The following is a 14,363-nucleotide window of genomic DNA, read 5'->3' as shown; positions in this document are numbered from 1 at the left end:
GTTGCTTTGGCCTGAGGAGTTAGCCCGAATCCCAATGGACAGGAAATGACACTCACCTGCTGAACACAGACAGTTGCCATCATTGGTTCTCGACTAAAGCAGGATTTCAGATAACCAAGGACCTCTTCAACACACTGAAAGGAAGAGGATGATATTACATTACTCACTGGTGACCATTATTGTTGCCAATTGGGAATAAGACAATCTCCATATAAACTGTATAAATGTCAGAGAAAATCAGATTAATATTTTCAATCAATCATCTCAACAGAGTCACAAGAACTCCTGTATCTACAATTATATGAAAACTGCTTTCATGTACATTTATGTACTGAGTCTGTCATTCAATCATTCAGTAACTAATCAAGTATCTACATTCATCCTGTTTTCAGGGCAGGCACTGAGAAATGTACAAAGGGGTCAAAAGCTTGTGGACCCTGAATGTAATGTTTAAGGCACTGTGAGAGCCACTGCCAATAACCCTCACTGCAGCCTGCACAGAACACTCAGTGCACCAGTGAAATGATACCAGGTGCTACAAATATAGAGAAAGGACGCAATTGTTGGCCCTCTAGGAGTTCCAGAATTGTAAGGAATCAGGTCACTACCACAGATGCCACAATGTAATATTGAGAGGTTTCTCTCCTCTTTCTGAAATGATGAAAACATATTTTAAAAAGACTCCAGCTTTGACACCACAGTTCTCAGACACTGGACATTAGGCCATAAAGACCAGTGACCCTGAAAGGTGAGACAAAGCAAGGCCCTAGGATGTTCCTAGATAAGGATGGTAAGAACGTTCCCAGGCTGTGACACATCAAGGGGACAGAAGCCAGGCTGGAGGGAAACAAAAACCCCAAGAACACTGCAGCTCCCAGGGTATGGTACCAAGAAGACAAGTCATCCAGAGATTCCTGGAGATCTTGGGAAGGAATACTCCAAAGACAATTAAGGAAGCTGCCAAAGGCAAGGCCTAAGACACAGTCATGAGAAGAACTGAAGGAGTAGTACTGGGCACTCACACAGGCTGGGAACAGGCCCTGCTCTACCAGCAGACAGGCAAAGGGTAGAATGTTCAGTTAGATGTGACTTCTCTAGGAGAGGAGAATAATGAAACCAGCTCAGGTACCACAGCAACCCATCTGACAAACTGTAAAAGCAAGGGAAGAGCAGCTGGTTTCATGTAACAGTACTAGATTCCATAAGATAGCTGATGACAACAGAATACAAAATACCTGGCACTCAACAGAAAAGTTTGCAATGCCAGGCATCCAGTCAAAGATTACCAGGCAAGCAAGGAAACCCAATCAATAATAAAAATAAACATAATCATTTAGCCAAAAACCTAGAATTGAGAAAATTTTAGTTAGCAAAGTATATCAAATCAGTTATTAATTACAACTGTATTTAAAAAAATTAAATTCAGGCACAAATGGAACATCTACATTACACACCCTTCACAAGGCTCAGGGACCACCTCAAAACAAGGGACAGAAATACTGTAAGAACCAGGAGTCAGAGAGTGACTTCTTGACATGAACTGCTACGATCATGAACTCACAGCATCTGTGAGTGTCTGTACAAGATCAAGCCAGTTAACATCCTAGTAGGAAGTGAGATGGGTTCATAAGCCCCCACCCCTAACTGAGGAGCTATGGACAGTTGATGGCTTCAGAAGGAAGGAGAGTCAGTTTTCTTTAAGAGCACAGAGCCTACTTGATCTGCCACATCCCAGTGGATGGCCTCACACTGAGAAGTATAAACAACAAAAAGTGGAGTTGATGGATTCTTAAATTGGGGGGGGGGGGCACAAGGAGCAAGGACCATGGGACAGTTGAGAATAAAGATGATCAGAATATGTTACATAAAAATTTTAAAGAATTAACAAAAATATTTATTTAAAACAGTTAAGTAGCTCAATGGTTAAAAACACTTGTTGCATAATCATTAGGGCCAGAATTCTGATCCCAGCATCCATGGAACAAGCTGGGTAACCTGTGCACACCTATAACCCTAACTCCAAGGAGAAAAGAGATAAGATTGCTGGCTTCTAGCACAGCAGAAAAAAATGGAGTGCCCAATTTAGGGAAAGAAATAGGTGGAGATAATACTCTTCTGCCATCCATGTGGCAGGTACCACGTGCACACACACACATGAATAAATAAACTTTTAGGTTAGATAAAGACAGGGAATTTAAAGAGATATAAATCAAACTGCTAATGATAAAGACTATAATGTTAATGATGAAAGATACAATTGATGGGATTTTATAGTAAAGCAGATTGGGGGGGGGGAAGCTTAGAGAACCTGAAGACTGTAACAGTAACGATGAAAGGAAAAGGAGATAAAGTAATTAAAAAAAAAAAAAAACTAAAAAGAGGAGCCAGAAAGACAGTTAAGAGCAGATGCTGTCTTGCAGAGGACCTGAGTTGGGCTCCCAGAACCCACATTAGGTGGCTCACAACCACCCACAACTCCAGCTTTAGGGGCTCTGGTGCCCTTTTCTGAATTCTGCCAGCACCTGTGCTCACATGTACGTACCACACACAGACACAAACATATACAAATAATTAAATATGAATCTAGAAAAATAAAACCCAAATCCTGAAAAGAGTAATGGTAAGCTAAGGGCAATTTCAAGCAACTAAATATGGGTTTTTTAGAAGATAATCAAAAGACCTTTAAGAGACAGGATGAGGGAAAGGGTACCAAAATATTTAAGTAAATAGCTCCAACTTTTCTCAACTGTGGAAAACTACAAAGCCCAAGATCCAAGTAATTCAACAAATCCAAAGTACAAGAAACAGAGATGAAAGGAAAACCATATCAAGACACATGGTAATAAAATCACTCAAAACCAGCATGAACTCTAAAGAGAAGTCAGAGGAAACACAACACAGATTAGTAAGTTATATGGGGAAAAGTGTATTATATACAATGCAAGCAAAACTCACACATAATACATTTCAGCTATGTATAAAAATTGGTGTGAAATAACAAGATCTACTTGACAGTGGGAAAATGAAGGCTATTTGTTAATATTATGGAATTATGACAGGGGCTACTCATACTAGGAGCAAAGCTATAAGGTATATGAGATACTCAAATCAATTCTCCTTATTCATTTCTTTTTGATATAGGTGGTCTTTGAGCTCCTGCCACAGCTTCCCAAGTCGCAGCCTCTGGTGGGATTATAGGTATGTACCGTTATATCTAACTTAGCAGGTATAAACAACATAACCAGCTTTCAAACTGATTCTTGAGAACATCTGTTCATTAAACAAATGTCCACTGAATGTTACTGTATTCAGGCACTGCTGAAGGCAATGAAGAGACAAATTTGTAAAATAGTGTTGCCTAATAGAATGGGACAAAGACAAGAATAAGTGTGGGAGAAAAGTTCAGTGTCCATACTGAACTTCTGTAGGCTACTTTCCTTATCACCATTCCCTAAACAATACAGTGTAACAACTATATACATGGTGTTATAAGTCATTTCAAGATAATTTAGTCTTATATGCAGATGTGGGTAGGCTTTCATACAAGGAATATTAGCATGAATAGGTTTTGACATCTGGCTGGCAGGGCCTGGGACAACAATATTGTATTTCACTTGAAGATACAAGTTGAAAATGGCTATTTGACTTACCGTGGGAGTATAGTAGAAATAAGATATGCTGTTAGAGATTAAAGCAAAAATTTTAGCAATGACAGGACATAGGTGTGAGCATATGGGCTGGGGAAAAAAAGATCACTATACTCAAAACTACAGAACATGAGCCCAGATCTGCTGCTACTTTTTTGAGCTATGGATGGAGTCAGTCAGCACTCTTGCTAATCTGACTTCATTCCTTTCCATTAAAAAAGGTCAAAGGAGAAAAAAAGGATCCTGTGAGCACATTTTCAACATTTTCTATACTAAATGAGGTTTAAGAAAAACCCTTAAATGAAAAAAATGTGATAACAGACCTAATAGACTGCCTGGGTACATACACTGCAGTTCTGGACACAAATGGGATGCAGTCTCCCCAGCTGCTGTAGCTGTAGATGTGCCTGCAGCACATGACTAGGTGTCATGTGAAGTACTCCGACCCAGGTTCAAGGAAAACAGATCAGACACGAACCTTTCCAATATCCTGCAGTGTTGCCAGTTCTAGAATCTGAGAGAGGACGTCCAAGGCAGAGCGCAGGAACCCCCCAAACTTTTCAGTGCTGTTCTGAAGATCTAAGGTGACCTTGGCAAGGTGGAAGGAGAGAGCACACGGTTACTGGCACCACCGAAGTCTGTTTATCTACAATAAAGACACAAATGTCATCTGCTGCGGGAGATGCTTCTGCAGTGCTGACCTAGATTCTCACCATCTCAGGGGTGAATGGTCACTGTCAATTTCAGATGTAGTCAAATCAGTTGGAGGGTGATGATTCTAAACACTTCTGCTTAACCGAAGTATATACCAATTCCCCTATTTCTATAGACTCAGATGCGGGGGACTGCTTCTGCAAAGAGCCAGTAGCAAAATATCACAACAGAAAAAAACCTGCCCACTGAACTTGAACCTAACCACCCATGATGAAAGGGTCAAAGGCAGAAGACATGGAACAGGAAATGAGAGTGGGCCTTGACAGTTTCTTGACGAAACACTACACTTTCTAGCTTTCCATGAGAACTGTGTAGGTCACCTCTGCCTTAATAAGAGGCTGCATCCCATCTTCTTCTGTTGGCATTTTGGCCATCCATACAGATGGGTAACAAAAGTGCCCTCCTCATCATGTTCTGCCTAAGGTCAAACCAAGCCTCTTTTTTTCACCTCTGTCTCTCTACAGCTGCCTTTAATAATTTAAACCTGTAATGGGAAATCTGAGCTCACCACCCACTCAAGCCACCTACAGAAAACTTCCCTGGCTTTCATACTCTTCCTGGCAGGGCCAGCTGTTTCTCTCGAGCAACCTTTTCTTTTTACTGTCTCCACCCTTTCTTTCTCACCTTAACACAGTCTGACTTTCCAGGTAGGAGGCCACCCTGCAATCAACTAGAACACACATGCAACATACCATACACCAGGACAAGGTAAATAGTGGGACTTAACTCAGGGGCACCATAGTTAGGTCTGGGAGTTCACTGTAGCTCTCTTTTGTCTCTCTCCCTCAAAGGCACTGGAGACATTCCACTGGCTTTAGAAACTTTGGCTGAGAATTCTTATTCTGGGAACTCTCTACTGCCTTACCCCTTATTCAGTCAAAAGCCCTGAGAACCTTCTACTAACCCTATGGTTTCTTTCTTTCTTTCTTTCTTTCTTTCTTTCTTTCTTTCTTTCTTTTCTTTCTTTCTTTCTTCTTTTCTTTTTCCTTTCTTTCATTCATTCATTCTTTTCTTCTTCTTCTTCCTAGACATGGTTTCTTTGTGTAACAATCCTGACTGTCCTGAAACTCATTCTGTAGACCAGGCTGGCCTTGAACTCACAGTGCTGAGATTAAAGGCGTGTACCACCATTGGTGGGCCTGGCCCTGTAGTTTCTTAACCTTGGGATTATAGAGTGTAAGGACACCCCCTTACTTTGGAGGCTCATTTGGAGCAGTTGGTCAATTTGAAGCTTTGCAGACACTCTAAGAGGCTGAATACTAACCCTTGTTTTTACCTTAATCTTGGGTCCCACCATGGGTTCCAAATTCTCCATTTCAAAGTATACACCCTCAGCCTGGATATGGGCTAACCTAAAAAGCTCCATTTGGGAGACCTAATACTGGTTTCTCCCTCCAAGTTTGTCCCTGTAAGTGAATTAATTACATTTTTACTCAGCATGACTACAAATATAGTTCTGAGCACATTAAATAATTTGATCATTATATGATGATTAACCATTAACATATATCTTTAACAATTCACAATAAATAAGTAGTAATTCTTTTTCTTTTCTTTCTTTCTTTCCTTCTTTCTTTTTCTTTCTTTCTTTCTTTTTTTTTTTTTTGGAGAAAGGGTTTCTCTGTGTGGAACTCTGGCTGTCCTGGAACTCACTCTGTAGACCAGGTTGACCTCAAACTCACAGAGATTCACCTGCCTTTACCTCTCAAGTGCTGGGATTAAAGGCGTGCACCATCACCACCTGGCCGTAATTCTTTTTATAGGATTTTATAATTTTATTGTCGACAAGTATGAACCTTAAAAAGTTCTAATTCTTGACCTTCTCTACTCTCTCTACTCCCTTAGAGCCAATCCCCCAATCTCCTCCCTAACAATGTAACACATAACCAGCTGCAGCCTCCTTTAACCCAGCCCACATCTCTTGTGGATTCCACAGACCATGCCTCTATAAATAAATAAATAAATAAATAAATAAATAAATAATCATGAAATGATTCCTAATGATATTCTGCTATACTTTACTCAGACTGGTGCCTTACCCAGTTGTCGTCAGAGAGGCTTACCCCGGCAACAGATGGGAGTGGAGAGAGAGACCCATAGCCAAATATTATGCAGTAACATAGTCTAAATTGGAGGTCTCCACTGGGTCCCTCCCCTTGTGGTTAGAGGAATCATGTGGAAGAGGTGACGGGAAGACTGTAAGAGGGATAGAGGACACCAGGAGAACACAGCCTACTGAATCAATTAAGTATGGTGCATATGGGTCACACAGACTGAAGTAGCAAGCACGGGCCCTGCAGGGGTCTGCACTAGGTCCTCTGTGTATATTTTATGGCTGTTAGCTTGGTGTTTTTGTGGGACTTCTAACTGTGGGGGCCAATGTGCCTTTGACTCTTTTGCCTGCTCTTGGAACTATTGTCCAGCCTCAGTGTGAGGGCTTTTGCCTTGCCATATTGTATTTTGCTTTTTTGTGTTTGGTTGTTGTTTCGAAGGGCTGCTCTTTTCTGAAGGGAGACAGAGTGGAAGTGAAGCTAGAGAGGGGAGAAGTGAAGAAGCTGGGAGAAGTGGAGGGAAGGCAAACTGTGGTTGGGATGTATTGTATGAGAGAAGAATCTATTTTCTTTCTTTTCTTTGAGACAGGGTTTCTCTGTTTAATAGTCTTGGCTGTACTGTATCTCAGTTTGTAGAATAGGCTGGCCTTGAACTCAGAGAGCCAAATTCCAAGACAGCCAGGGCTACACAAAGAACCCTGCCAGGAAAAAACAACAACAAAAAGGTACTGTTTTTGAGAGCTAAATAATAGCTGGCATTGTTAATATTTGAAACAAATATACAAAATTCACCATACTTGGAAGCAACAAATATCACTTAGACACTTTCTGTTCAGATTCATTACTTGAATGCTGACTTTAACCGATTTCTCTTTCAAAGTTTCCAGAAGCTCACTCCTTATGAGGAGTATGATGTAAGCAAACAGCTAACTACAGTTAGTTACCTTTTCCTTCTACATAACTCTGGTACATGGTTCAGCCAGTTGTACAATTGCATTTAACCTTATGTTAACTTTATACTTTAACCTTACATTGATTCATGTTAATCTTGTTGTAAAAGTTTTCCTCATGGAACTCTGTCTCTGAATATCCCCACAAAGTTTTACAGTCATTACCTCCTGACTTAACGTTACAATGGATCTTTACCAACTGTTGTTTTATTGTGGCCCCTTGGATGGACCCTCTTCGGAGGCTCTCTAACTGCTGCTCCCCTCATCAACCATGTGTCAGCCTTGAAGCAGTTGCCATGAGACCAACACCCCCAAATCCCTAAAAGCAGTATGGGTGACCTCTGAAAGGGAACTAATGGGCCTTGGGCCATCCAACTCATCTTCTGGACATTTGGAGGTGGCAGGTATGACCTAACACCTAAAACAGCTACACTAAAATCTTCTTTGGATCAATTAATCTCTCTGTCTCATCAGTTCAGATCAGCTTAAACATCCTTACGGACCAGCTTGACTCCTGAAATGCTGCAGTACTCCAGAGTTAAAAAGGGCTATTAGATCTAACTTCTGCTCTGGGATTTGTGTTCTCTTCTGTGAACATGCAGCTTCCAGGCCAACAAATCCTATTTGAAAAAAACAAAACAAAACAAAACAAAAAAACCTACAAGCCTCCTCCTGCTTATGAGCTCTGGTTCCCTCCCACCCTGGCTCCTGCCTTAGGTCACTCCTTTCCTCCTCCTTACACTCCTCACACTTATGTTTTTACCTTTTAAATGCGTTACTTACTGAACCCCACCTTATACCCATGCAAAATGTTCCACATAAGCTTTCCCACCCTACATCAGCTACATTTGCTCCTCATATACTACAAACAGATCTTTTAGATACTGGATAAACTAAAAGGTACCTTCATCCCTTTCACCCCAGGCCAGGTACCATTCTTTACATTAGAGTCTTATATTTTCTTCTATTTCCTTCTATTATTTTCTTCTATTTCCTTCTGTAGCTCCCTGCTATTCTGCTAATGGAACCAGTGGCTGTCACCCTGAATCAACTCTATACCCACTGTCTCTCACCAATCTACTGTCTCTCCTGCCTCTGCTCCTCCCTATCCCTCAACCTTCCTGGAGAAAATCTTTCAGTTCTACTCTATAACCACATCATCTGCCCTCTGAGAATTATTTTTCAGGTGTCTCAATTGCCTGATCCACCTCAGCCAACCAAAATAAAACTGCCTCCCTGCTATATGACCAAAGGACACCCTCTTCAATGAACCCAGACCTACCACCTCCATCAAAGACCCTCCTCAGCAGAAAACATCTCACTCCCCTGCCCTACATGTTTTATATCCTCCCAAGAGTTAGGATTGATGGTTTCCTGCTTGAAGACTATACTTTCCAGCTTTCCTTATGACTGTGAAAGTCATTTCTGCCCCATACAGGGCAGCATCCCATCTTCTTCTGTTAGGCACTTTAGCCATCTACATATAGGTGACAAAATATTCCCTTGCCATTGTAAGGATTCAGGCATTATGCTGGCCTGCCCCTGTTACCTGGCAGGATACACTCAGACAGTACTCTGGTCAGCCCAGGGTTTCATGAGTACTAACTAGTCTGCAAGCAGATGCAAAGGACCCCTTTAAAAGACAGGCCCCCGCCCACTTACACTCTCTTTCTGCTTTTGCCTTTCTCTTCTCTTGCTCTCTTGCCCTTTGCCCCTTTCTCTCTCTGTCTCTTCTCCCCTCTTGCTCTCCTCCCTCCTTAATAAACTCCATGGATAATGTATCTCTTGGTTCAGGTTCCATCATGCGCCCAGAAACTTAAGCAAAAGAACAACAGCCATGAATAAACATGGTCCTGCCTATGGTCAGACAGATCTTCTGTCTCTCTACAGATGCTGTTATATAATCTAGTAGGTCTGACTCTGGGGTGATTGGGATCAATCTCAGTGTGCCAAGAACAGAAGAGTCACCCAGCAGTGAGACCTGAGATCCCAAGGCTCAGAACAAAGCAATGATGTCATGTAGGATTAAAGGCCTAATGAAGAATGAGCTCTACTCCAATAGGCAAGAAGATCCTTCTTTACCCAGGGAGAGAGGTAATGGGAGGGGAGGAGAATGGAAGCAGAGGAAGCAGGCAAGGAGTGGGTAGAGAACAGGAGACTCAGTTAAGAATGAAGGAAAGACAAGGTGAGAAGATACACAGCAGGGTAGAACAGCTACTCAAAACACACAAACTCAAGAGTTAAAGAAGTGGGACCAGAGAGCAAAGCAGAAGTCTGAGGTATTGGGGAAGCCAAGGTTAAAACTAAATACCCATTTTAGGAACATTTTGTTTCAGGAACAAAGAGGGCCAACATGAGCACACACTGGGAGCATGGCAAAAGGTTCCCATGTGACAGATGATGTGAGCAGAAATGAGCAGAACACTTTACATGTGACTACTCTACTATGGGCCGACAGAAGAGTACATTAACAGAGCTTTAAGCATTATCACTAGCATTCAAAAGAAGAATCTATAAACCCGGTAGACAATTACTAATACCAGTTCTTTAAAAACTTCTTTTTAACTTTCATAAATTTCTGAAGTGAGAAAAGAAGTTTTAACAAATAGGTAAAACAGACAGTATCCATAAAATCATAAAGAAAAATGGGAGTTACATCAGAAAACTGCAGTAATTTTAAAATGTACTTCTATAGCAGGGCATTGGTGGCACATGCCTTTAGTCCCAGCACTTAGGAGGCAGAGGCCAGTAGATCTCTGTGAGTTTGAGGCTCTGAGATTTGAGGTCAATTCTGGTCAAGCCAAAGTTAGACAGATAAGACCCCAGTCTCAAAATTAATTAATTGAATTAAAAAATAGAAATATGTGCTAATAAATGAGTGACCATCTGGTGTAACAAAAACATAAATGAAACCATACAATCCAACATTTTAGCATTTGATAAAGACAGGATTTCAAATCAATAAGGGCAGGCCTACAAATTATTCATTCACGTTAGAATAATTGGGGGGGGGGTGGAGAATGTAAAACTCAGACCCATCATCCAGAAGCCACTGCAAAGCTGAATTGAAGGCCATCTGGCAAAGGAGGCTCCACATTGATAGAAAACACCCAACTGACAATGGTACTAGTGTGCAGACACCCAGGTTAAGGTCTGTAGTGACCACCTGCTTTTCTCCCCTGAGATTATAATCATGGTTTGTATTGGGCAGTTGCACTATATTATGGGACTCACAGAGGGATGGGTACATGAAACCTGCTTGGCTTGGCTGTCTTCAGGACATTGCAGTGACGAATCTTACCTATAAACAAGATTATGTGCTGAGCCCCAGGAGTCCTTGAGAACTGTCTCTGAACCCAAGTTATTCTTGGGAAGTCAATAAACAAACAACACCCAGAGGCCACAGGAAATCATTTCTCTATTACAAAATTCCTAATATTTGTTAAGGTACTATAAACCAAGCTAGAAGACAAACTTGGAAGGAAAAATTTAAGTCCTATTCACAGGGCTTCTTTCTATGTAAATATGCACATGGGTTCATGGACATGCATCCCAATGGAAATACATGTTCAGAAATAAGCAGGGGGTAGTACCTTATAGTTGGCATGAGTGGCTTTCAGGACATCATGCAGTTTGAGGTAGGAAGGGAGATGGTAGAAACTCCCCAATGAAGAAGATTTACTTGCTGTGACAGGTCCTGAGGTGTCTGATTGTCGAGAGGCTTAGAAAAAGAAAACAAAACAAACAACAACAACAAAAACCAAAATTTAAGCTTTTTAGATACAAGTTAAAAACTTCAAGTTTAACAGCAATTACTACAATGATGGCTTTTCAAAATGGTCTAGCAGAAACATTCAACTCTTTTTACCTCCTGACTTTTGAAGTAATGTGTGCTGGGAGGTAATGAAGAATTGGCTAAAATACTAAGAGCCTGAGAGTAAAAGAATTGAAAGAAACGATGAACATAAGGCTGACATAGTTGTCTGTGGTTTCAGCCAGTCTTTTCTGCTGACTGAATGGCTGAAGCCAACCTCAGTATCTATGGGCCCATTAAGCAATTAAGTGCCAGCACTCAGGAGGCAGAAGTAGGAGGATCTCTGTGAGTTCGAGACCAGTCTAGTCTACAAGAGCTAGTTCCAGGACAGCCTCCAAAGCCACAGAACCAAAAAAAAAAAAAAAAAAAAAAAAAAAAAAGGTAATTAAGCAATATGGACATGTTCTGTAAAGGGCATATACATCACTAAAGTGCCAAGCAGAACAGTTTCCTCCAGCTTTAAGGACTTCTCAATGGTTTGAGGGAACAGGGAACATCAGTCACATTTTCAAGCCTGCAGCTTTTAAGCAGGTAAATCCTCCTGCATTATGATAGCCAATCCTTAGAATGAGCATCTCTTAAGATTTCATAGTTAGTCAAAGGATACAAAACATTTACCTAATACCTTCAAAAGGCCTATTATACAGCCCTGCTACAAAGTTAACAATTTATCAAATACATGAAAATCATGAGGGAAGGAAGATTTAAAGCTTTCTCATCAGAAAAAAATCACAACTACTGAGCTAAGGCATATATGAGGCTTACATACACTGGTTTCTCAGCATGTGTATACCAAGACTGCTGTGAGAGGGTGTGCACAGCAGGTAGCCCACAGGACACAGTGGTCACCCCCTGCTTCCATTCCAACAATGGCACAGAGAGGGACTCTGTTATTTTGACTATGCCAAACTTCTGGCCCTTTTGCCCTGTCATCTCCCCCAGTACAGAAGCACCTCCAAACTTCTGTGTGTTTTCTAGACTCCCCCAAATCAAATGACTTTATTGCTACGGTGTCTTTCTGTCGATGCCCCTCTTCTCTGTTTTAGATAGGACTCACTTCAAAAGCCAAACTGGCCTCAAACTCTCAATCCTCCAGAATCTCAGCCTCTGGACTGGTTGGATTAAAAATATATCATATTTTGCTCCCACTGTCTCGTTACCTCTCCCAAACACAAATCCTCCATTTCTCTTATCATAATTCTTCTCATATCCCAATTCTGTTTTCTTTACTAACACCACCCTCACCTACTCCTAGTCATCTTTGTTCTTTCCATTACTGAAAATTGAGTCCTCCCCAAAATTTGGATTCCTTGCTATATAGCAAGCTGCCTCCAAAGTAAAGTGACAGCTTATCATGCAGACACTAATGAGCACCCAGAGAACCCTTCCCTAACTGTACTGCTATGAACCAGCTGTTTATAAGGAACATACACTTCTGCACCACAGGCAGCAGCCTGGCCCCAGAAACTGCTTCCTACCTGCACTGGTCTCACCACCTTTCTTGGGACTCATTGGAGCAGAAGCTTGTTCTCCTGGTTCTTTCTCCTTCCCTTTCCGTCGAATAGGACTTAGAGAAGGGGGGTTTGTTAGAGAAGGCAAAGCTGCCTAAAATAGAAAACAAAAATGTAATGGGATAAAGCAAATACAGGAACCAGAAACTAAAACTGTTAATACACACAGTTCCACTAAGTACTGGAAACCGCTAGCCCAGGCAACTTCATGGCCTTTGAGCTTTTATTACAGAGCTTGGATACTAAAGAAATAACTCTACTCTCACCCACACAACTGTACATAGCAGTATGGCTTTGAACTTCCTCACATCAGCACTGAAAATGGGTTGGAGGAGGACCACCAGAGAGTTAAAAGAACTTGAGGTCAATGGTACCCCCAACCCTGTCCCCTCAAATAGCAGGCAATCAGGACATTTTATGTGAACCATCACATGAGCAAGCACAAGTGAGGAAACAGGTTTCTGCCCAATGTCACAGCTGAAACTCAGAAAAGCTGCAAGTCAACAACAGCCCAGATGTGGCCCATGCTCTCCAATATTCAACTCCAAGGTTATATGGGACAATCAGGCCCCTACAAAGTAGGGAAGTAAGCTCAGGAGAGTAGAGACAACATGTAGATGCAGGCACAATCAGGTCTTTGCTATGCTCTTCACTCCCTTCCTGGCCTCAGCAAAGGGCCTGCTCACTGTCTGCACCCCTGCCCTATCCTTCTGTTGAAATAACAGAGATGCAAAGAGGAAAGGGCTTCCGAGTGATGAGGTCATGGTGGCAGGGTCCTCATAAATAGGATCAGTGCTCCTATGAAAAGAGATCCCAGGAGTTCCCTTACTCCATCTACCATGAGGCCAGTCTTTACCAAGGACCAAATCTGTCAGTGCCTTGATCTTAGAATTCTCAGCTTTTAGAACTGTGAGAAATAAATAGCCACCAAAGTTCTGTTATGATGGTGATCCAATCTAGGTGAGGCACTACATACCTCTGATCCTTATCTATAAAGACAGCAGCATATCAGGACAAATGGCTGCAGTCAAACAGTGCATGGGAGGAGGCAGGAAGGCAAGAGACTACCACACTCAAGAAGCTTTTGGTGGAAAGAATCTATTACAAAGCCACCAAGTGGAGGACTGTCCAGGAGATGCACAAGCAGAGTAATGGCTGACCAGAGGCAGGGGCATGGCAGGACTTTGGAGTCACAGCTATAGAGTTGACTATAGTGATGGCCACACAACTCTGTGGCATGTTTAAAAAAAAAAATTTCCAGGTGGTGACTCATGTAATCCTAGCACTTGGGAGGCTCAGTTGAGAGAATCACCATGAGTCAGTCAGAGGCCAGCTGACCTACAGATTAAGACCTAGGCTTAAAAAACAAAACTGAATTATACAGCTGAATTTTATGGAATGTGATCTATCTCAATAATATAATTTCCAAAAACAGGCCAGGGCAGTAATTAAATGAGATATATTTGTTTATTCCAGAATCCAAAAAAGAGAAGGTATGTATTAATGAACTTGTACCTAGCGTGAAAGGGATATTTGTGCATCTGCACACATGTTGATTTTTTGTTTTGTTTTGTTTTTTCCAAGACAGGGTTTTTCTCTGTGTAGCCCTGGCTGTTCTGGAACTCAATCTGTAGATCAGCCTGGCCTCAAAACTCAGAGATCCAACTGCCTCTCCC

The 14,363-nt window shown here is 41.6% G+C and overlaps 1 protein-coding gene across 2 annotated transcripts in view; it reads right to left on the bottom strand.

Annotated features, from left to right (window-relative positions):
• The window catches only part of Htt (huntingtin), a 143,534-nt gene that overhangs the window by 63,182 nt on the left and 65,989 nt on the right, over positions 1-14,363 (bottom strand). For both annotated transcript variants that reach the window (XM_027387134.2, XM_027387135.2), the window contains 4 exons: positions 12,655-12,781; positions 10,956-11,083; positions 4,126-4,236; positions 57-134 (listed from right to left, as the gene is read on the bottom strand). In XM_027387134.2, coding sequence (XP_027242935.1) covers positions 57-134; positions 4,126-4,236; positions 10,956-11,083; positions 12,655-12,781 — 444 coding nt within the window. The remainder of the gene's footprint in view (positions 1-56; positions 135-4,125; positions 4,237-10,955; positions 11,084-12,654; positions 12,782-14,363) is intronic.

This window comes from Cricetulus griseus (genome assembly GCF_003668045.3).
Source record: "Cricetulus griseus strain 17A/GY chromosome 1 unlocalized genomic scaffold, alternate assembly CriGri-PICRH-1.0 chr1_1, whole genome shotgun sequence".
NCBI lineage: Eukaryota > Metazoa > Chordata > Mammalia > Rodentia > Cricetidae > Cricetulus > Cricetulus griseus.
This window is presented reverse-complemented; position numbering and strand designations above follow the sequence as displayed.